This window comes from Pseudorca crassidens, chromosome 10 (assembly GCF_039906515.1).
Source record: "Pseudorca crassidens isolate mPseCra1 chromosome 10, mPseCra1.hap1, whole genome shotgun sequence".
NCBI lineage: Eukaryota > Metazoa > Chordata > Mammalia > Artiodactyla > Delphinidae > Pseudorca > Pseudorca crassidens.
The window spans coordinates 54,682,791-54,706,072 of record NC_090305.1 but is presented as its reverse complement, the minus strand read 5'-3'; the positions used below and the strand labels follow the sequence as shown (position 1 = coordinate 54,706,072).

At 48.8% G+C, this 23,282-nt stretch overlaps 1 protein-coding gene and 1 pseudogene across 1 annotated transcript in view; one reads left to right on the top strand and one right to left on the bottom strand.

Annotated features, from left to right (window-relative positions):
• TRIM71 (tripartite motif containing 71) overlaps nucleotides 1-5,833 on the bottom strand; it is a 58,052-nt gene extending 52,219 nt beyond the window's left edge. Inside the window, exon 1 of the mRNA XM_067755856.1 lies at nucleotides 4,812-5,833. Within this exon, the coding sequence (XP_067611957.1) occupies nucleotides 4,812-5,672 (861 nt within the window). The 5' untranslated portion in view covers nucleotides 5,673-5,833. The remainder of the gene's footprint in view (nucleotides 1-4,811) is intronic.
• Nucleotides 5,834-6,214: 381 nt separating this feature from the next.
• Nucleotides 6,215-7,147, top strand: LOC137232914 (uncharacterized; annotated as a pseudogene).
• Nucleotides 7,148-23,282: the final 16,135 nt, after the last annotated feature.

Genomic DNA, 23,282 nt, shown 5'->3' with positions numbered 1-23,282 from the left:
CTACTTTGAAACCGCCTGCATGGTAGAATTCTTCTCAACCTTTCGCTTAAGTGTCAAGAAGAATGACATCGAAATGGTCCTTTATTAGCTAAGAATGAATACGTCTGAAATAAACCTTGCCCTGTGTGAGGAGCTGGCGAGTAAGCAACCCATGTGACTTCAGTTAGCACCAAAGGAAATAAAATTTGGAGGGGATTAAATTTCAGAGCTATACAGAATTATCAAGTAAATTAAAATTCCTCATAATCAGAAAAACTTATAAAACCCTTTCTTCTGGCAAACTACCTCAACAACAAAAGCATTTTAACCATTTCACCTCCTCATTTAAGGCTTCCTCCAAAACTAACTCCCTTTCTATATATGCACAGAATTTTTTAAATGAAAACATAAAAAGCCAAACAGCTGTGTTCAAAATTTTACATGTTAGGAGAAATTAGAAAACTACACATTTTAATGTTGGTTTTAGTGACCTGAAATACGTTTTAAAATTACATACGTGTGCATTTTCTTCTTTTTTTTTAATTGGCTATGCCTCGCAGCTTGTGGGATCTTAGTTCCCCAACCAGGGATTCAACCTGGGCCCTCAACAGTGAGAGCATGGAGTCCTAACCACTGGACTGCCAGGGAATTCCCCATTCATCAAGCATTTTCTTAATTCAACAGATTTCAATCTACAAACATCCACCTGCTGAACTAGATTCAAAGCAGGAACCTCCAATTATTTCCAAGGTATGGAAAATTTGGTTTTCTGGTGAATAGGTGAGATGTGTGTGCTATGCAGACACACATCTACCTAGTCCTATAGAACGGGTTGAAGATGCGGCACAGAAACAACTAGAATGCACATTTCTACTCACTTTTTCTCTCTTGTCCTTAAAAAAAAAAGGCTCTTGCTATAAATTTTACAATGTACAAAACACACACCTATTATTTTAAAACATACACTGAGTATGCATGCCCGAAAAAGCTTAGACTCTGGGAATGCAAAATAAAATACATTGGTGCCAATACTGGTACAATCCCCATTTACAGGAACTTATTCAAAATAAGATACAAGAATTCATTCCACAACCAATTATTTTAGGCAGCAAACCGTCTTCCTCAGTGGTTTGAGGCTGATTTTTTGAGAGTGGTTTTCTGGGGAAAGATAGTCTCCCCCACAAGCCTAGGATGGCTCAATACTTAGGGTCACACTGGATTGGAATTCTAGAACCTATATTTCCAGGGAGTGAAAATAAATTGTATCAGCACCTACACCCCATTTTCCATACAGGACACTCAGGAAAATCCACCCCCACCCCCGCCTTCATAACGGGGAACAATACTGCCATCCTCGAGCTACAAAATATCCCTCGGCTCAAGATGGCAACTGGGTCACCACCGCCCCCCTCGGCCACCCCCGCCAGTTGACAGGGCCTTTCCCGGGGACCGGAACAGGCTCAGACCCCACTCGGCTTCTCGCCATTTACAGAATCCTACCGCCCGATCTCTAAACACACTCACACACCCTTTCTGCTTCCAGTGTCGCCTCCAAGGCAGCCAAGGGCTCACATCCCACGTGCAATTAACACATTAAATCGTGAAGGTGGGAGCAGCGCGCTCCAGTCCCACTCAACTACCTAACTCTCCCCCCCAGATGCGTGCAGACCCCGTCCCGGCCCCGCCGCCTCCCGCTCGCCGAGGCGGGCTCCGGGCCGGCCGGGCTGGGGCTGACCCACCGCCGCGGCGCCTCCGTCCGCCTCTCCCAGGCCCCGCGGGAGGCGCGCGGCCAGCGGTCAGGAGCGCGGGCCCCCAATTCCCGGCCTGGCTAACCGCCGGCCTCGGCGCCTGCAGGCCTTTCGGACTGACCACCAAAGCGAAAAACCCAAACTCTGTTTTTTAAATGGACCAAATACAGAGTGGCAGCAAACAACCCTCACCATTCCGTTGGAAAACCCTCCTTTTAGATTTTAAAATTAAGTTTTAAACCAGTGCTCAGAACACCACCTTGTCAGTCCTGAGGGGCCATTTCCGGGGGGGTGCGGGGAATGCTTAGGAAAGCAGTCTGGGAAGAGACCCTACCGGCTGCTTCCCGCACCCCTAGGTGGCCAACTGTCGGAGGCACCCTCCTTAAAATGAAAGGGGAAGAGTCAGGCGTCGGGGCCCTCTTCCCAAGGTCAGGTGGCATTAGTCACCATCAGGCAAGGGCTCCCTGAATTATTTAATTGAGCCTGTTGACCCGGGAGGCAACTCAGTGAAGGAGCACGTTTCAAAAACTGAAGTAGAGTACCTACTGTAAAACACATGGATTTAGGCATCCAGTCCGTCACAATCGAATAGAGGACAGGACGATAGTCCTCCACATTGCCCTCAGTCTCCTTTTCCCAATCCGAAGAATGGTTTTTTAAAGGAACAATATTACTAAACTGTGAAGGATCACTCCCTTGGAAGGAAACGAAGAATTTAGGCCGTGGGTGGGATCACTTCTGTGAACCTGGTGCTTTCCCTCCCAACACTTGACTTCTCCATTCACAGCATTGGTTTGTCCCTTTAAACTTAAATTCCCTAACATTCCAAATGCAGGAACGATTAAAGAGATCTAACAACTGTTTTCCAAGTTTTCTTCTTTTAATGAAAAACCAAGAAGGGGAAGTAGAATTTTGCTCAAAACTGAGCAAATGTCATGTTTTAAAAGGATAGTTGGTCTAACAGTGTAATATCTTAGTGCCTTTGCCAAACAACTTCAACCTAGTATTGCACACGTTAAAAAAAATCTAAATGTTCAGGGCATCCAGGTACCTCCCAGGGTGAGGGGTGCGACACTTCACACGCTCCCATACCGTTTGAATGGTTTAATAATTTAAAAAGTGTATAAACCTTTTACAAGTGTGGCAACACTAAGCATCTACTGTTTTAACCCAAATGAAACGTATGTGGATCTTTAACTGGGAATATAAATAAAACCTGACATTTAAACTCAACTGCTGGGAGGGAGGGTTCAATCAACGCCCCTGCCAGGAGGGAAATTGTGGCGGATTCAAGCCGCCCTCTCCCTCCCCCCCTTCCCCTCCCCCTCGACGCTAATCTTCCCGGCGAATTGGCTCCCTCTTTCCATCCCCGGGATTCGGATCAGTATTTAACTCAATCCATTTTTGAAAGAACCTACTAGACACATTCAGCCATGAATGTGGGAAAACTTTAAAGATGAGTCCATTCAAAGCTTAAAAAAGGAAGGAAAAGAATAGCTGCCCCTTAGGCTTCATACCGAGAAAGAAACTTTTAAAATGAGGCGTCCACAACAAGTAGATTAGAATTTCAACTTTTTTCCAATAGGAGAAGCCGGCTTAAGGCCAGCAGGCAATAGCTCCGCCCTCCTCCCCAAATAACAGGTTAGGCGTGGAAAAGGCTGCGCTCGGCAAGCCTCAGCCGCGTTCGGAACCAGCACGCCCACTCCACCTAGCACGCAGCCAACTCGCACCAGGAGCCGTCTCCTGCCCGCGCCCAGGGCAAGGCTAGCACCAAGTCTCACAAAGGGGCTACAGGTAGATCGCATTAAGTCACCGACCCTCTCAGCAGAGGCTGCGCCTCAAAGCTTCTGGCCCCGTCCTCCAGTGGGTTCGGGTGAGTGGAAGGTGGCACAAGATGTGAAAAATAAGCAAGAACGGTTTATTCAACAAACAGCCAAAAGAGCCAAATAAGCTCAAAGGCTGCTGTGCAGCCCGCGGACTCTGCGCACCCGGTTCGAGCCGCGTGCAGCTTGGGTCGGCTTGTTTTCCATGAAAAGTCGAGCCCCAGGTTGAACGGGGTGGGAACACCTCCCAACCAGGGAAACCGGTTCCCGCAGAGATCGAAGCCGGGGCAGGCGGGGGCGGCCCAAGGACTTCCAGCTGGGTGAGGGCAATGGGCAAGGCCCCCCGATTCCGCTGCTCCCGGTGCAGCGGTGGGCCCACGAGGCCGAAGGGCGATTCCATACAAGGGAGGTTCAGGGGCCAGAACACGCTTTTTCCACGGTGCGGGAATAGAACCGCGGAAGGCTGTTCTTACTCCATACAAGGAGGCAACAACTGCCACGGTGTCCCAACAAAAAGCACAGTCGTCCCCTCAAAAGCGCGCACGTGGAAACCAGGTCTACACGCGCAAGCGCACCCCACACTCACCCACACGACCATCTCCTCCTGGCTCATGCCCTACTTAAAAGCAACAATCGACGAGTTTTACAAACAAAAATAAGGTTGGGGAAAAAAAACTAAAGGAGAACCCTCAGCATGCTGGGAGGCCTCTGGTGTGCCCGCACAAGGAGACCACGTCTACACATACACACGTTTCCATCTCATGTCTTACTTAAAACAATAGCCTGCACGCTTTGTCAAACAGGAATGAGGAAATCAAAGTCCCTAAAGAAGAGGGGGGGTCTCCAACCTCGGGAGCCGTCGGAGGGCAGAGGAGGGACCCTCGCACACGGAGGCCAGGTCTACACAGTCGCACACAACTACCTCTTCCCAGCTCATGCCTAACTGGAGACAGCGGCTGCCACATTTTGCCGAACAGAAAATTGGATACGGAAGCGGGGGACTCTGCGTTTTGGGACCCCTCGCAGCTCGCACAGAGGCCAGGTCTTCTCCACACACACTTTCCGGGTCAGGATCTGCTTCGGGCAGCGGCTGCCGCGTAGCCAAAAGAAAAACGAGAAATCCGGAAGGGAGAGGACCCCCTCCCCTTGCTGGGGGGCCTGCCCGGATGCCCGCACGAGCACCCACGCGGCTCCCCGGGTACCAGACCCGCGCCCCACGCCGCCCGGCCGCAGCCCCCGCGGGAGCGGCCCCCGAACTCACCTCGTCGTCGTGGTGCTGGCAGAAGCCGAGGCGCTCGGGGAAGACCGAGAGGATGGAGAAGGGCGCGCCGGGGAAGGGCGGCCCGAGCCCGAGCTGCTGCGCCGCGGCGGCGGCGGCGGCTGTGGGGCCAGGCGGGCCGCGTTCGATGTAGTGGTCCTTGGTAAGGCGCACGCGCTGGTGCGCGCGGACGCAGTTGTCGCACAGGTGCTCCTGGCAGTCGAGGCAGCGCGACGAGGCCGCGTTGCCCTCGTCGCAGGAGCTGCAGCCGTGAGGCCGGCGCAGCAGCAGCGCCGACGGGGAGGCCGCGGGGCCGCCGGGCGCTGAGCGGGGCGGCGCGGGCGGCTGCGGCGCTGGCGGGAGCGGCGGCGGCGCCGAGGCAGAAGCGCGCGGGTGCGCGTGGTGCGCGTGGTGTCGGTGGTTGCTGTGGCCGCCCGCGCCCGCCGCGGCGCCGGCCCGCCCGTTCTTGGGCGGCGGCTCGTCAGCCGTGGCCACCACGGCGTCGAGCAAGTTACTGAGCAGGAAGGCGGACGAGGGCAGCGCGTCCATGCCCGCCGCCTCGGCCAGCACGACCTTCTGGTCGCACACAGGGCAGCGCAACTTGAGCGGCTCTCCCGGCGCGCCGCCGCCCGCCGCCGGCAGCCGGTGCGCCTCGAGGCACGGGCGGCAGAAGGCGTGCAGGCAGGGCAGGACGTGTAGGCGGCGCGCCGCAGCCCCGGGGCCCCCGCCGCCGCCCCCCGACGACGTGGACGTCTGCGAGGACGACGACGACGCCGACGAGTTGGAGGAGAGCGGCGCCGGCGAGCCGCACATCTCCTTGCACAGCAGGCAGATCTGGAAGTCGGTCTCGGAGAACGAAGCCATTTGCAACCAAGCCCGGAGGAGGGAGGAGACCAGAGAGGAAGAGGAGGAGGAGAGGAGAGCGCGGACAAGGAGGGTGGGGGAGCCGCCGACTCACTCAGAAAAAGGCATCAATTAGGCCTGCGATCCAGGAGCCGGCACCAGAGCGGCGCGGCCCGCTCGGCCTCGCCGCGTCCGGCCCGCGCGCTGCCACCCCCGACGCTGCGGGCATTAAATGCCACTCTCCGGAGGCGACACAGATTCCTCCCGGAAAAGGACGCGGGGGCCGCGTGCTTTCCCGAAGCGGGAGCGCCGGAACAAGTCCCGACACGCGAGGGGCGAGCGGGGGCAGGGAGGTCAGAGGACTCCCTGGAGCAGCTGTAGCTTAGCTTCTCGCCAGCCGAGGGGAGTCCCCCCCAAGTCGAGTCCGCTGTACAATCCCAGTCCCGGCGGGAGAAGCAGAATTTGGTTCGACGAGTATTTGGTGCGTGGCTTTTCTTTAAACGGATTTAGTCTCTTCTTGGGACAGGAAAGCTCCCCAAACTAGTAAAGGCGGGAGCGGCGCGATGCCGAGCCCGTGTCCCCCCGCGCGACGCCGACCGCCCCGCCGCATGACGCGGCGGCCAGGGGCTCCTGGGTGGCCCGGCGTGCGGCGCTCCGGGCTTGCGCACGGCCCGGCGCGGCCTCCCTGCAGGGCGGTCGGCCCCGCCGCAGCTGCAGCTAGTGGGAGCCCGCTGCGGCCGCACGCGTGTAGTACGCACGCGCGCCCCACGCGCCTCGAGTCTCCCGCGCGCCCGCCGAGCCCGGCCGCGCTGCCGGCGCTTAACACGCACGCGCGCCCCACGCGGCCCTGGGCCCTCTTGCCCCCGCCTCGCCGGGCCTGGGCGCCTCCAGCGAGCTCCTTCTCCGGTTTAGCCGCGCCGTAACGCGGGACCACAGGTCCCCGCGGGCCGTCGTGAATTATTCATCGGCAGGAAGATATTAGATGTACCCGCTGCCCGCTCCGCGCGAGCCGTCGTGCAATGCTATCCGAGCTCCGCGCGCGCCCCGCGCCCCTCCTCCTCCTCGCGTCCGTCCTCTCTGAAACCTTGGCAGCGAAGGGGGATCACATTTCCTTTGTCATCGGGCCATTTCGCCCTCGCGTTTGTCCCCCCCCTCCGATCCCGAGCCGCGGGGACGGAGCCTCCACCGGGGCGCGCCGGAATCAGTGGAATCGGCAATGGCCCAGCGCGGTGAGCTCGGGAGCCGCGTGGTCAACGCCGCCGGCCCGCTCCCGCGTCATCTTCTTTCTGAAACGAGTCGCCGAGCAAGACTCGGGTGGCCCCGGCAGCGCTGCTGCGCCTACCGGGCTTTGCTCGCGCCTTGCGCCCTGGCCTCCTGGGGCTTTGAACAACTCCCCAATTCGGGTTGCCTGCGTGCACGCGCGCGCGTGCCCCCTCTTTCTCTGCTTTGCCGCCTCTTCCTCCTCCTCCTCTCAGTACGCTGGATATTGGGACTGATCGGAATTCGGAATCCTTTTAATCTCCAAAGGAGCAAACTCACTTCCGCCCGAGTGCTGGGAGGGGGCTGGGGGAGGGGACACAGGGGAGGGGGTTCCAGGCAAACAGGAAACATTAGCCCTCTCAGCACGGCTCGCTTTTGTGTGCTCCCTCCCTCCTCCCTCCAACCTCCTCCCTTCTCCGGGCCGCAGGGGAGATGAACGCCCCCGGGCTTCAGTGTGACGACCTTTGAAACCTTCCGAGCGAGGAGTGGAGAGCGACTCTTCCGTTTATTTAAAAAAGAAAAGATTTCATTCTGAATCCCGGTTCTGCAGAGGCTGCCCGTGAGATCTGGGGTCCCCCCACCAAGACCTTTTTTTTTTTTTTTTCCTTTTTACGTTTTCTTAAAGACTGCATATCTGTGATCAACACCAAAACATCACGCAGTTGGAATTAAACGAATCTGAATTTTGATCTGCGGAGGGGCCGGTTTCTTTTTTGAGTTTTACTGGGGGGAAGTGGGGGGCAGAGGGCAGCTGTTCTGGGGAGGTTCCCGGTGAAGGCCCCGCGGCCATCTGGGTGGTGCCCGAGGCTGCCTGGGCGGTTCTGGGAAAGGAACTCGCTGGGCCCTGGAGAGAGACTAACTTGGAGGAGTGGAGAGGGCCACATACCAGGATTTAGAGGGTATTTGGTGTGGAGGCCAGCGGGTGGAACAATTGTCCCTGTCTTAACACCATCAAGCTGTGACTGACATCTTGGGTCCCACTTCTACAAGCAACAACCTGGATGAATCTCAAAAACATCATGTTAGAAGAAAGAAGCCAAACACAAGTTCGTAGTGTGTGATTCCAGATACAGGAAATTCTAGAACAGGCAAAACTAAGCTTTGAGGATAGGAAAAGAACCCTTGCGGGTGAGGGAGTATTGACTGGGAAGGGGAATAGGAGAGAATCTTCTAGGGTCGTGAAGTAGAAATATGTTTGTGTGTACATTTGTCAAAACTTATAGATCTGCCATTTAAGAGCTGTGCAAAATTTCACTATGTAAATTATACTTAAATTGAAAAAAAAATAATTTGGTGTCCAACCTAATAATCATGCCTGTATCATAAAAGTGAAACAAAAAAGAAAAAACACTTTATACACAATTCCAGCTCCTTCTCTGAACTTGCTCACCAGAATTCAGGGAGGTTTCTGGGGGAAATATCAACCGGGAAAGAACTCTTAGATCAACCTGCTGGACAAACATGCTGAAGGCCGCAGGCTGCAGAAACACCACCCTAAAGGGAGAAAGCCATTGTGGGGCCCGGTGCTGTCCTGAGATGGGAAGAATTCTAGGACAAGCTAGCAGCCAAAGTCCTCAGCTGCTGTCAGGAGGGCTCTCCTCAGCACCTGGAGCAAATCTAAGCTCAGTGAACATTCACCGAAATGTGTGAGGAGTGCAAAAATTATTATCAAATAAACCCAGAACGTGGCAATTGTATCTCAATAAAACTGGGGGGAAAAAGAACAGATTTCCTTCTTTGACCAATGAAAGAGAAGTAAACACTTTATACTTTAAATATTAGAACTAACACAACATTGTACGTCAACTGTACTCCAAAATTAAAATTTAAATAAATATTAGGAGCTTTTCACGCAACTATCTATTGCCAATATGTGTTTGTGTTTATTCCATAGTTTGAGACCAGCGTGTAAACAGGTACATGCTCACACATGAATTTTCCTACAGAATTTTGTACGGTGCTGGCCTTGCTTCAGCAGAGGTGTTGTATGTATTCTTTGGTTTTGTTTCTTTTCCTTTCTTTGATTGTTTTTAATTTCTTTCCTTTTCTTTCTTTCTTTCTTTTTTTTTTTTTTTTAAACAAAAACAAGAGGAAAACAGATGGGGGAAGAGAATTGCCAGAAGGAAGATGGCCCCAGAGGGTCAGAAAAGGGATGGGCCAGACCTGCTGTCTCCCTCATGGTTGGCCCCACCCACCAGCATCTAAAAAGGTTTAAAAAAGATGACCAGAGAGGGGGAGGGGAGAATTAGCAGTCCTCCTGGTCCCATGACTCTAAATATCTTGCAAGTGGATGGCAGAGATGGAAAGTCAGCTGAGACATTGTGGAGGAGCAGGAAGGCTGTAACTCCAGAAAGAGGAATCAAACTCGACAGCAGTTGGTGGGTTAGTTTCCTGGGGACAATTGCTCAGAATAAGCCAAAAAGAAAAGAAAAAAAGAAAGAGGAGGAGAAAAAAAGTTCTTGATTTCTATTCATGAAGTAGCTTCCCCTTCCTTTCTTGAATTGACAGGACATTGCCAGGAAACAGGGCTGCAGTGTAAATTGTTAAATTAGCGCTTTTCTAATTTCCATTAAGACTTAATTTACCATAGGCGGGAAAGAGGGAAATTTTTAAAGCAACTAATTTAATCCCAATTGTATAGAAATACAGTTATGATTTTTTAAAATATGGTATAGTGATAAAGAACAAATTAGGATGAGATTTCAATAAGACTATAGCTTATCCATGAGAGGAACAGGAGCCGTATATCCAAATGAAAGGCCAAAGACAGTCCCCTGCTGTAAACTAGTATTAAATTTTTCACTGCCATCCTAGCTAATAAACACCCATTTTTAGCAAAGGGAGGAGCAAGCAGCCGTCCAGTTTTCCCTAACATTAGAAAGAGAGTATGTGTATATCTTTCCTAATCCTGAAAATAAATCATTTGTATTTTAATCAGTAACTACTTATTAAAAGAAACCAGCCCTAAAATGATGTAGGCAGTGAATTTGCAGTCTTTCTCGAATTCATCCATAACCATATTTTGTTTTCAAAGATGACACTGGCCCCTGCTGCTCTCTCAGGCCTGGGGTTGAGGTTCCACCACATTTCCATCGAAGTCAATCTGCATCTGCTTTTTGCATCTGATCCTTTAATTAAATATTTGATGCACCCGCTTGTTTTGATGTCAAAGTTGCACCTTTCACCACCATCCTAAGGGTGCTTTCACATAATTTTTAAATACATAAATCACCAGAGTATTCCTTTTAAACATTAAACAAACATTACACCACAATAACTCTTTTAAACCAGTGGGGGTTAGGGCCGGGGGTGGGGGGGGGTACCAGCCGAATAGACTACCCGTGAATCATTGTCTGCATTCTGCCAGCTGAAGGGGAATGGCATTTGACACACCAGGCCAACTCTTAACTCTGCCCTGACTCCGGCCTTGGGGTCATTATGAGAAGTGTGTCAGCTGCTTTCAACAACCCAGAGTTCAGAATAGCAACAAGTAAGAGGATATCATATAAGCTCTAGTCACCTAGAACTTCAGAGACTATAGTAAAGAAGCTTGAATTGCACATAGGAGTGGTAAAAGTCAACATCCAGCTTGGTTAGTTAAATTAGTTCAGAGCTCAGCCAGGCTTATATCCCAGCTCAACACTCTTAACTGTGTGACCTTGGGCAAGTTACTTAACCTCTCTGTGCCTCCGATTTCTCATGCGTATAGCAGGGGACTGGTGCAAGTACCTAGCCAATCAGGGTTAAATGAGCTACTAAATGTACAGGGCTTAATATAGTACAGATCACGTGTAAGTGCTCAAGCACACAGTTAAATATTAGCTTTTTGTTTTCGTTATGGTTATTCAGCAGAGTGGTTTACTGCCTGCCTACCCCTTAAATTTGTCATTGCCTAATCACTACCCTCCCCTGGACCTCAGCATTTCAGGCAACCAATCATGTCCTCTTTCCCCTCCATAATAGAGAGTTGTGGTCTCATCTCCTGTCACTCACAGCTCAAGACCTCGTAGTGGCTGCCTGTGGCCTGCCACGTTAAAGCTAAGCTCTCAGCCTACATTTTTTTTTTTTTTTGGCCTCACCATGTGGCATGTGGGATCTTAGTTCCCCTACCAGGGATTGAACCTGTGCTCCCTGCATTGGAAGTGCAGAGTCTTAACCTCTGGACTGCCAGGGAAGTCCCTCAGCCTACATTTTCTAAAGTGAAATGTGTATCTTTCATAATAAAGGGCAAAAAAACTATAAAAGTTGTTTTTAAATAAATATAGCAGAAAATCAAAAGATACATAAATCGGTACATACCGTTAAGCCCGACCAGCTTCTCATTCCCTCTGGAGAGACCCCGTGGGGGGGTCCTGAGTCTATATGGAAAGGGAAAGGGGCCCATTTTAGCCCAGCCTCCCAGCCATCCCCATCAAGGTACCAGGCATGTGGGTGAAGCCACCTTGGATCCCCTAGACAATCCCAGCCTGAATATAACCCAGTTGGTTCCACAAGGCTTCACGCAACTGAGCCAGTCTAAATTTCTGACCCACAAAATTGTGAAATATAATAAAATGCTTGTTGTTATAAGCCACTAAATTTTGGGGTCATTTGTTACACAGCAGTAGATAATTGGGACACTCCACCCCCATCTGCCCCATATTTTCTGCCAGATTAACATCCCTAAATTTCTTCTCTCTCTCTCTCTCTCTCTCTCTCTCTGTCTCTCTCCCCTTCCTCCCTCCCTCCCTTACTTCTCTCCTTCCTTTCTTTCATAACAGCTTTAGGGAATTCCCAGGCAATACGGTGGTTAGCACTCTGCACTTACACTGCCGAGGGCCTGGCTTCGATCCCTGTCGGGGAACTAAGATCACACAAGCCCCACGGCAAAAAAATAAAAAATAAAATAAAATAAACAGCTTTGGACTTCCCTGGTGGCGCAGTGGTTAAAGTGGTTAAGAATCCACCTGCCAATGCAGGAGACACGGTTCGATCCCTGGTCTGGGAAGATCCCACATGGCATGGAGCAACTAGACCCATGCGCCACAACTACTGAGCCCATGCACCACAGCTACTGAAGCCTGCGTGCTGTAGTGCCCGCATGCCACAACTACTGAGCCCACGTGCTGCAACAACTGAAGCCCGCGCACCGAGAGCCTGTGCTCCACAAGAGGAGCCACCACAATGAGAAGCCTGCGCACCGCAACAAAGAGTAGCCCCCACTCACTGCAACTAGAGAAAGCCCGCGCGCAGCAATGAAGACCCAATGCAGCCAAAATAAATAAGACAGTTTTATTGAGGTACAATTGACATACAATAAATAAGCTACACACATTTAAAGTATACACTTTGAGGACTTCCCTGGTGGTTCAGTGGTTAAGAATCCGCCTGCCAATGCAGGGGACACGGGTTCGAGCTCTGGTCCGGGAAGATCCCACATGCCACAGAGCAACAAAGCCCACGCACCACAACTACTGAGCTGTGCTCTAGAGCCCGCGAGCCGCAACTACTGAGCCCACGTGCCGCAACTACTGAAGCCCACACGCCTAGAGCCCCTGCTCTGCAACAAGAGAAGCCATCGCAACGAAAAGCCTGCGCACCACAGTGAAGAGTAGCCCCCGCTCGCCACAACTAGAGAAAGCCCGCGCGCAGCAACGAAGATCCAGTGCAGCCAAAAATAAATAAATAAATAAATAAATAATAAAGTATACAGTTTGATAAGTTTGGATATATGGATATCACCACACCAAGAGAATGAATACATCTCACCCCCAAAATTTTCCTGGACCCCTTGATAAACCCTCCATGTAACCTCTCCCCAGGCAACCGCCCATTGCTTTCTGTCACTATAGATCAGTTTTCATTTTCTAGAGTTTTGCATAAATGGAACCATATAATACGTATTCTTTTGTACAATATGTACTTTTTTTCGGGTGGTGGGGCTCTGGCTTCTTTCACTCAGCATAATTACTTTGTGATTAATCCATGGTGTTGCGTAGAGCAGTAATTCCTTTCTTCATATTGCTGAGTAGTATTCCATGGTATGGATATATGCAATTTGCTGATTTACCTGTTTGAGGGATCATTTGGGTTGATGGGTCATTTGGGTTTGTTTTCAAGTTTTGGCTATTACAAATAAAGTTGCTCTGGAACTTCCCTGGCGGTCTAGTCGTTAAGACTTTGCCTTCCAATGCAGCGGGTACAGGTTTGATCCCTGGTCGGGGAGTTAAGATTCCACATGCCTTGCAGCCGAAAAACCAAAACATAAAACAGAAGCAATATTGTAACAAATCCAATAAAGATTTTAAAAAAGAAAAATAAGGTTGCTCTGACCATTCATGTACAAATCTTTCCTTGGACACGTATATCTTTTCTCTTGGAAAAATACCTATTCATGAAATGGCTGGATCACATGGCAGGTGTGGTTTTATATAGTGGTTGTACCATTTTACATTCCTACTAGCAGCGTATGAGAGTTCAGTTTTGTCTACAGCCTCACCAAACTTTGTATAGACAGTTATTTTTTTTAATTTAATTTTAGCCATTCTTATAGGTGCATGGTGGTATCTCATTGTGTTTTGTTTGTTTGTTTGTTTGTTTTGCAGTACGCGGGCCTCTCACTGTTGTGGCCTCTCCCGCCATGGAGCACAGGCTCCGGACGCACAGGCTCAGCGGCCATGGCTCATGGGCCTAGCCGCTCCGCGGCATGTGGGATCTTCCCGGACCGGGGCATGAACCCGTGTCCCCTGCATCGGCAGGTGGACTCTCAACCACTGCGCCACCAGGGAAGCCCTCTCATCGTGGTTTTAATTTTCATTTCTCTGATGTCTAACCTTCTTTTCACGTGTTTATTTACAAATCATAGATCTTCTTTGATGTAGTGTCTTTTTAAAAAATATTTATTTATTTGGCTGCATCGGGTCTTAGTTGCAGCAGGCGGGGTCTTTCTTGCAGCGCACGGGCTTCTCTCTAGTTGTGACACGTGGGCTCCAGAGTGCCTGGGCTTAGTTACCCTGCGGCATGTGGGATCTTAGTTCCCTGACCAGGGATCGAACTTGTATCCCTTGCATTGGAAGGAGGATTCTTAACCACTGGACCACCAGGGAAGTCCCTGGTGCAGTGTCTGTTCATAGATTTTGCCTTTTTTAAACTGGGTTGTTTGCTGTCTTACTATTTGAGAGTTCTTTATATATTTTGGATATGAGTCCTTTTTCAGATACATGCTTTGCGAAGATTTTTCTCTCAGTCTGTAGCCTGTGTTTTCATTTCCTTTTGAATGAATTTTATATTTTGATGAAGTTCAGTTTATCAATTTATTGTTTTTTTAACAGTTTTCACAGCAAAATTTATTAAAAGAAGAGTGGTTCTGAAAAGTCTAGCATCCGGTGAGAACTACCATCCACAACATTACAGCTGGGAATTTTTCTCCAAAATGTCACGGTCAAGTAACACAATGGAACCATTAAATCTTACACATGCACCAAAGAACTAGCATGTTTGACATACAGAGCAAAAAATGGGACCTCATGGATTAAAGTTTCATGTGTTCATCACATACATTAAGACACAGCTTATTTTATTTATTTATTTTTTTAAAAATAAATTTATTTATTTATTTATTTTTGGCTGTGTTGCGTCTTCGTTGCTGTGCACGGGCTTTCTTTTAGTTGCGGTGTGTGGGGGCTACTCTTCATTGTGGTGCGTGGGCTTCTCATTGTCATGGCTTCTCTTGTTGCAGAGCATGGGCTCTAGGTGCGCAGGCTTCAGTAGCTGTGGCTTGTGGGTTCAGTAGTTGTGGCTCACGGGCTCTAGAGCGCAGGCTCAGTAGTTGTGGCACACGGGCTTAGTTGCTCCACAGCATGTGAGATCTTCCCGGACCAGGGCTTGAACCCATGTCCCCTGCACTGGCAGGCGGATTCTACTTTTTTTTTGCGCTATGTGGGCCTCTCACTGTTGTGGCCTCTCCTGTTGTGGAGCACAGGCTCCGGACACGCAGGACCAGCGGCCATGGCTCACGGGCCCAGCCGCTCTGCGGCATGTGGGATCTTCCCAAACCAGAGCACGAACCCGTGTCCCCTGCATCGGCAGGCGGACTCTCAACCACTGTGCCACCAGGGAAGCCTGAAAATTCCCTTTAGATGTAAGCTATCAAATATTAAAGCGGAAGAAGTATCTGTTTTGTAAACCACAGATAGTTCTGCAGAAAACAAAAGGAGTTTTAAAGAATAAAGCCCTCTAGCAGACAAGTCTTAACATTAAAGATGCAAAGGGTTAAAACACTGGAATTAGAACACATCAGAAGAAACTTGCCACTGAGGACTTCAAGGCTAAAAATATGCTGACAAAACTGTCTGCGATATGTAGACTAAGACTTTTGCTAATTTTCTGACATTTACATACTCATGTTACAGCATCAACTTTGTCAGAATCACTACTAATAAACTCAGAGCATTCCTGGCCCAATGGTTGCATCACAGTGGCCAGCGCACAGAATTCTCTAAAGACACTGTGTAAACTAGAACGTCGAGGTCAGACACCCAAGGACCAGTGCTTGAATTTAGTAGTAGAATGCTGAAGAAGCTATAGCCATGTCAGTTTATTCTTCTAGGGATTGTGCTTTTGTTATTGTATCTAAAAAGTCTTTCTCTAGGCCTTGTTTTCCTTTTCTATAAAATTGGGATAAAAATAGATGCTAGTAAATTTATATTCAATATCTTGTAATAACCTATAATGGAAATGAATCTGAAAAAGAATATATATAAAGAATATGTGTGTATATATATATATATATATATATATATATATATATATATATATGACTGAATTACTTTGCTGTACACCTGAAACTAACACAACATTGTGACAAGACCTTGCTCAGTGGGACACTCACCCCGGAAACCCTGAGCTGCTGTAATAGAGGGGCCATGTGGAGAGGTCCTGAACATTTATAATGATGGATGGAGAGACAGATAGGTAGACAGATGGTAGATGATAGATAGATGGATGGATAGATAGACAGACAGATAGATGGTAGATGATGAATGATAGATAGCTGGATGGATGGATAGATAGATAGAAATCCAGAGAGCTCCAACTATTCGCATCATCCCAGCCAAGGAACCAGACACGTGTGTGAAGTCATCTCTAGATGATTCTACCCTCACACCCTTAGAGTCACCCCAGCCATTCAGGTCTTCCCAGCTGAGATTTCAGACATCGTGAAGCTGACACAAACAACCTCTGCTGTACCTTGTCTGAATTCCAGACCTATGTAATCTGTGAGCATAGTAAAATGGTCGTTGTTTACACAACTACATTTTGGAATCATTTGTAAAGCAGCAGTGGATGACTGGAGCATATACCATTATTACCATATGAAAAAATGTGCCTATTCAAATTAATGAAATACACTGTATTTTGAAAGTAGAGCCAGTAAGATGTGCTGATGGCTTGGATGAGAGAATGATAAAAATCAAGAGGTGGGATTGGGGATGATTCCAAAATTTTTGGCCTGGGCAGTTGGATACATGGTGAAACCATTTCTTGAGCTACAGAATGCTGGGGGATTGAATGAGTTTAAGCTGATCATGGCACTAAAAATGTGCAACTTACGTGTAGGACAGAAAACAATTCCTGGAGAAGTCCTGACCGGGCTGCTTTGGGACCTGTGTGCCCTCAGATCTGTTCCCTGCCCTTCCCAGCTCCGTTCTGAGTCTCAGAGGGCCTGATCTTTGCAGCCCTAACTCCCCAGGTTCCTAAGTCAGCTGGCTTCTGGCTGGGTTTGGCCAATAGGAGGCTGGCAGCTGATTAGAGAACTGGAAGGAGGGAAAGGCCAGGGGTTTCTCCCCATCACGCTCTCTGCTTTGGGTGGCAACTCCAGTCTCCAGCCATGATTGCATCTCTTCCTCGCTCCATCTCCAGGCCTGCTGTGATTTCAGCTTCCAGCAGGGGACTCCTGGGTTCTGATAACTCCATCCCCTCCTTTGATCCTCCACCCAGCCGAGGTGTGGTAGCAGCTTCCTGCTCTAGCTGACCTCTGGGTTCTATCACCTGTCCAATCAAAACTCTCCATTCAATTCCCTCTGTTATAAATAGGTAAAGTCATTTCTGTTTTGCTGGGTTGCCCCTGACCGTGGCACTCTAGGCTGAGGACTCAAGTGCAAGTGTGCAGGCTCCAGTGAGCGGCAAACACCTTGCCCAGCCCCACCTGGGGCAGACTCCCAGGCTCCAAGGTGTTTACCAGACCTTCACCTTGGGATTTGCTCATTCCTGACCTCTGCACTTTTGTACCAGACATTCCCTCCATCTGTGTGCAAAATGCGGTTTCTGCATATCCGAGGCAATCCCTGCTCCAACCCCAGCTCAGAACCCGTGGCCTCCTCTAAGCCTGTCACCAATGACTCACCTGTCCAGCCTCCAGCCTGTGGCCTTGGCTCAATAAAAAATCACTTGCTGACAAATCGCTCAGTATTGCATCCTGTCTCCCACCTCTGTGCTCAGCAGAATGGCCCCTCTACCATTGCTCACAATTTCCCTTTACTAAAAAATTCTTACTCAGTCTTCAAAACCTACTTCAAGTGTCCCACCTGGGGAGTAAGTAATTTCTGGCTGGTTTCCTCCCCAGACCGAGAAGAGAAGCAAACTCCCACATTCCTGCTGCTGTCCCGGTTCCTGGCAAACCACACTGCAGTCATTTTACATGTCTGTCTCCCATATACAACTGCTAGCTCCTTGGAGGCGAGGCTAAGTCATCAGCTCTGGTCTGGGCACCGGTGGCCCTCAGGGACTCTTGGTTAAATGCTGGCTCTGGATGCATGGATGACCATGTATTTTCAGTGATTGTAGGCAAATGCCTTCAGTCTTCCCAGTCTAGTTACAAGCCTCTCTTAGGAGGTTCCTATTTCTTGTGCAGCCTGTTGGTACCTATTTTAGGGCTTTTTTCAGGCAGGAGGAAACCAATAAATGTTGCCATCAGACATGAACATTTTGTCTATTTCCTTTAGTACCACACCTTTTCTTCTTTCCTTCCTTCTTTTCCTCTCTTCCTTCCTTTTTCCTTCCTTCCTTCCTTCCTTCCTTTCTTTCTTAGCTTTCTTTTTTTTTTTTTTTTTTTTTTTTTCCCGGTACGCGGGCCTCTCACTACTGTGGCCTCTCCCGCCGCGGAGCACAGGCTCCGGACGCGCAGGCTCAGCGGCCATGGCTCACGGGCCCAGCCGCTCCGCGGCATGTGGGAATCTTCCCGGACCGGGGTATGAACCTGTGTCCCCTGCATCGGCAGGCGGACTCTCAACCACTGCGCCACCAGGGAAGCCCCAGATAGCTATTAAATAAAATACGTATATAGATTAAAAATTGTTTTTCTGAACCATTTGGGAGGGGGTACAATGCCCTTCTCTATTCCTAATCACTTCCTGTGCCTTTCCTAAGAATACAAACATTATCTTATGTAACCAAAGTACAGTATCTAAATCAGGAAGTTTAGCATTGCTACAAGACTACTATCTAATCCACAGACTGTATTCACATTTCACCAGTTGTCTCAATTATGTCCTTTGCAGGCACATTTGTTTTTCCCTTCCCAGGACCCAGTCTGGGATCACAGGCCGCCGTCCATGGTCCTGTCTCTCCAATCCTCTTTAATCAGGGCAGACCCCTAGCCCTCCTTTGTTTTTCGGGACCTGACTTTTTTTCTTTTTCTTTTTTTTGGCCACGCCGTGCAGCATGGGGGATCTTAGTTCCCAGACCAGGGATCGAACCCATACCCCCTGAAATGGAAACCTGGAGTCCTAACCAATGGACTGCCAGGTATTCCTAGGACCTGACATTTTTGAAGCAGTCAGGCCAGTTGTTTGGTTTCCTCACAGGTTTCAAAATGCCCCCTAAGATTTCACCTCTCACCACATTGTTACCAAACCCTCTTCTTGTCCAGACTCAGGGGAGGACTCTTTGCAGGGCCTTGTAAAACCTTAAATAAACGACACGAACAAATTCCACTTTGACCGCTATCTTGTTAAAATTCCTCCAAAAAGTTAACTCATTGGCCCCAAAGTATCTTAACAAAAGCCAGGCTGTACTTGTATTCCCCCTTCCTCAAAGGGTTTTATGTGCTGTTTAATGATTTTTCACAAATCGTCCTTCTTGCCCTTAAAGTTGGATTAATTGAATTTTAATTCAGTAGGATCACCCTCTAAAAAGGGCGACACTGGCTCTGCAGGTCAAGTTAGGGCCGCTCGACCTAATTAAGACCTTTCTTGAGCGGAGTGGGATTCTGAAGGTTAGAAAATCCAGCCATGCAGCACCCTAAACTCATCTCTATTTTGGATCATAATGAAGAAATCCCTTAAGAATTCCCGGGCGGTCCAGTGGTTAGGACTCCGTGCTTCCACAGCTGGGGGGGCATGGATTGGATCCCTGGTTGGGGAAACAAGATCCTGTATGCTGTGCAGTGCGGCCAAGAAAAAAAAAAAAGGAAAGACAAAGAAAATGAAATTCCCTTTTCCTTCTCAGCTAAGGAAAACCTGGATGGCTTATGAAGGGAAGCCAACAACCAGGGCTTTCTGGGCTCCATCTGGTTGCCTCTCATATTTAAGGCTCCCGCCTTCAATGGGCGGGGGGGGGGGGGGGGGGGGGGGCTCCTCTTTTTTTTTTTTTTTTGTTGGTACGCAGGCCTCTCACTGTTGCAGCCTCTCCCATTGCGGAGCACAGGCTCTGGACGCACAGGCTCAGTGGCCATGGCTCACGGGCCCAGCTGCTCCGCCGTATGTGGGATCCTCCCAGACCGGGGCACGAACCCGTGTCCCCTGCATCAGCAGGCGGACTCCCAACCACTGCGCCACCAGGGAAGCCCCGGGGCTCCTCTTATTAGTCCCCTTGTTTCCTTTAAAAATTTTTTTGAACAACTAAACATAGTTGAAATTCCCAAAATACAAAAGACCATAACAAGAAAAGTCTAGACTTTCTCTCCCGAATTCTGGCCTCAATCCCAACCGTCCATAGCTGTCTCTGGCTTAAGCCAGTTTCCAGAGGACTTGAACCCGTTTGCTGTATGAATTTTACTGCATGAATCCATGGATGAGGGACCAAAGCTTGTTATTTCCTCCCAGAAGAATCCTGCCTATTATTTTCCTCATCAGCCTGGTCTGGACTTGAGTTAAAGATAGATAGATACATAGATAGATGAATAGACAGAGAGACAGATGGGTAAGACAACCCATACTCAGAGTTCTGTAAAACATTGTGACATCAAGTGGAGAGGACAATTATCACAGAAGTACCAGGCTAGCCAACAGCCACTCTGCTTCTATGGCCTCTGAGGGGCTGACTGAGGCCAAATGAGGGGCTGCTAGTGACCTCAGATTCCTGATCCACAAAGCCACTCTATTCTTTTTGTATTTGTTTTATCTTTTTTTTTTTTTTTTTGGTACGCAGGCCTCTCACTGTTGTGGTTTCTCCCATTGTGGAGCACAGGCTCCGGACACACAGGCTCAGCGGCCATGGCTCACGGGCCCAGTCGCTCCGCGGCATGTGGGATCTTCCCTCATTGGGACACGAACCTGTGTCCCCTGCATCGGCAGGCGGACTCTCAACCACTGCGCCACCAGGGAAGCCCTGTTTTTGTTTTTTGCCATGCCGTGCAGCTTGTGGGATCTTAGGTCCCTGACCAGGGATCCAACCCAGGAAACAGCAGTGAAAGCACTGAGTCCTAACCACTGGACCACCAGGGAATTCCTAGCCACTGTTGGGTTTTTCAGGGGTTTTCACACTGTTCTTGGGAAAGGCCAGAAAGGAAGAAAACACCTATTTCCTTCTCTGAGAGAGAAGGCCTGGAAAAGTCAGAGGCTCCAAGCAAGGGGCAGCCAGGTGAGGCCCTTTCCCTGAAAGGACGGTCCTAAACCAGAGCAGGACCCTATGATCCTTGCCCCCCATGTCCTCAGGCTGCCTTTTTTTTTTTTTGGCTGCACTGCACAGTGTGTGGGATCTTAGTTCCCCGACCAGTGACTGAAACTGCGCCCCCTGCATTGGAAGCATGGAGTCCTTACCACTGGACTGCCAGGGAATTCCCCCGCCTGCCTTTTGTCTATGGAAAAACTTTAGCCAAAGAATAAGTTTAATCTGAGAAGTGAGAAAATGCAGAAACAAAGGAAAACAGTTCAGCAAGTCTAAATAATAAGATTAGTCATTAAGCAGAGTCAAGGACTTTTAGTTCCTTCTCAAGGAGCTATAGATAATATTCTGAGCCATATCTATAAGATACGGCTCAGAATATTATCTATAGCTGCCTTATAGATACTGAAACCCCCACCAGGTGGAAGAAGCTAACTACATGATGACCAGACTGTAGTCATGACATAAGCTGCCACAATTCCAAGAATTGGCCTCAAGGAAATGGCAACAAACAGACCCTGGAGCTGAAAATTAACTGTACTTAAAACAATCAAGATGATGGTGGTCAACGCACCTATGGTCAACTAATCTACGACAAAGGAGGCAAGGATATACAATGGAGAAAAGACAGTCTCTTTAATAAGTGGTGCTGGGAGAACTGGACAGCTACATGTAAAAGAACGAAATTAGAACACTCCCTAACACCATACACAAAAATAAACTCAAAATGGATTAACGACCTAAATATAAGACCAGATACTATAAAACTCTTAGAGGAAAACATAGTCAGAACACTCTTTGACATAAATCACAGCAAGATCTTTTTTGACCCACCTCCTAGAATAATGAAAATAAAAACAAAAATAAACAAATGGGACCTAAGTAAACTTAAAAGCTACTGCACAGCAAAGGAAACCATAAACAAGATGAAAAGACAACCCTCAGAATGGGAGAAAATATTTGCAAACGAATCAACAGACAAAGGATTAATCTCCAAAATATGTAAACAGCTCATGCAGCTCAATATTAAAAAAACAAACAACCCAATCCAAAAATGGGCAGAAGACTTAAATAGACATTTCTCCAAAGAAGATATATAGATGGCCAAGAAGCACATGAAAAGCTGCTCAACATTACTAATTATTAGAGAAATGCAAATCAAAACTGCCATGAGGTATCACCTCACATCCATCAGAGTGGCCATCATCAGAAAATCTACAAACAATAAATGCTGGAGAGGGTGTGGAGAAAAGGGAACCCTCTTGCACTGTTGGTGGGAATGTAAATTGATACAGCCACTATGGAGAACAGTATGGAGGTTCCTTAAAAAACTAAAAATAGAATTACCATATGACCCAGCAATCCCACTACTGGGCATATACCCTGAGAAAACCGTAATTCAAAGACACATGCACCCCAATGTTCATTGCAGCACTATTTACAATAGCCAGGTCGTGGAAGCAACCTAAATGCCCATCAGCAGGTGAATGGATAAAGAAGATGTGGTACATATATACAGTGGAATATTACTCAGTCATAAAAAGGAACGAAACTGGGTCATTTGTAGAGACATGGATGGATCTAGAGACTGTCACACAGAGTGAAGTAAGTCAGAAAGAGAAAAACAAATATCGTATATTAACGCATATATGTGGAACCTAGAAAAATGGTACAGATGAACCAGTTTGCAGGGCAGAAATAGAGACACAGGTGTAGAGAACAAATGTATGGATACCAAGGGGGAAGAGTGGTGGTGGTGGGGTGGTGGTGGTTGTGGTGGGATGAATTGGGAGATTGGGATTGACATATATACACTAACATATATAAAACAGATAACTAATAAGAACCTGCTGTATTAAAAATAAATAAAATTCAAAAAAAAAAAAGATGATGGTGTTCAGACCACCGATGACCAATTTCAAGATGATGGTCAGAGCTGACTGTGCTGTTTCTGCATGTAGCCCCCTCCCTCACTCTATAAAAGCTCTTGCCCACTGATTGTCAGTGGGGGGAGTGGCCTTTGGACAGGAGTCCGCCTATCCCCCTAGGTTTCCGGCCTCCAAAATAAAGCAAGCTTTCCTTTCCACCAGCCTTGTCTATTTGCTTTTGAGCAGCGGGCAGCTGGACCTACTTTTGCTAACAGATTTTGGTTCCCAGCGTGAGGCTGGTCTCTCGCGATATCTGGCTCCCGCGTTTTCCTGAGCAGGGCGGCCGCCATGAAGACGCGTTGGGATGGCTGAGAGGAGACTCCTGGTCGTGGCTCCCTGGCCCTGCCCTGAAAGGGGTTTGGCGGGGACATCCCTAGCGGCTGCCCAAACCATTTGTTTTGGGGCTCCTCCCTGTTTCTCCCCTGCTTGGCACTGGCTGCCAATGTACGCTTTTCCTTGGTGAAACGGAAAGATGCCTCCGAACGAGCTGACGAGCTCCAAGACCAAGTAAGTCCGGTGGTGCGCACCCGGCAAACTTCTCTTTTGAGCACGAAGTGCTATTTGGGCATTTTGCCAGTTG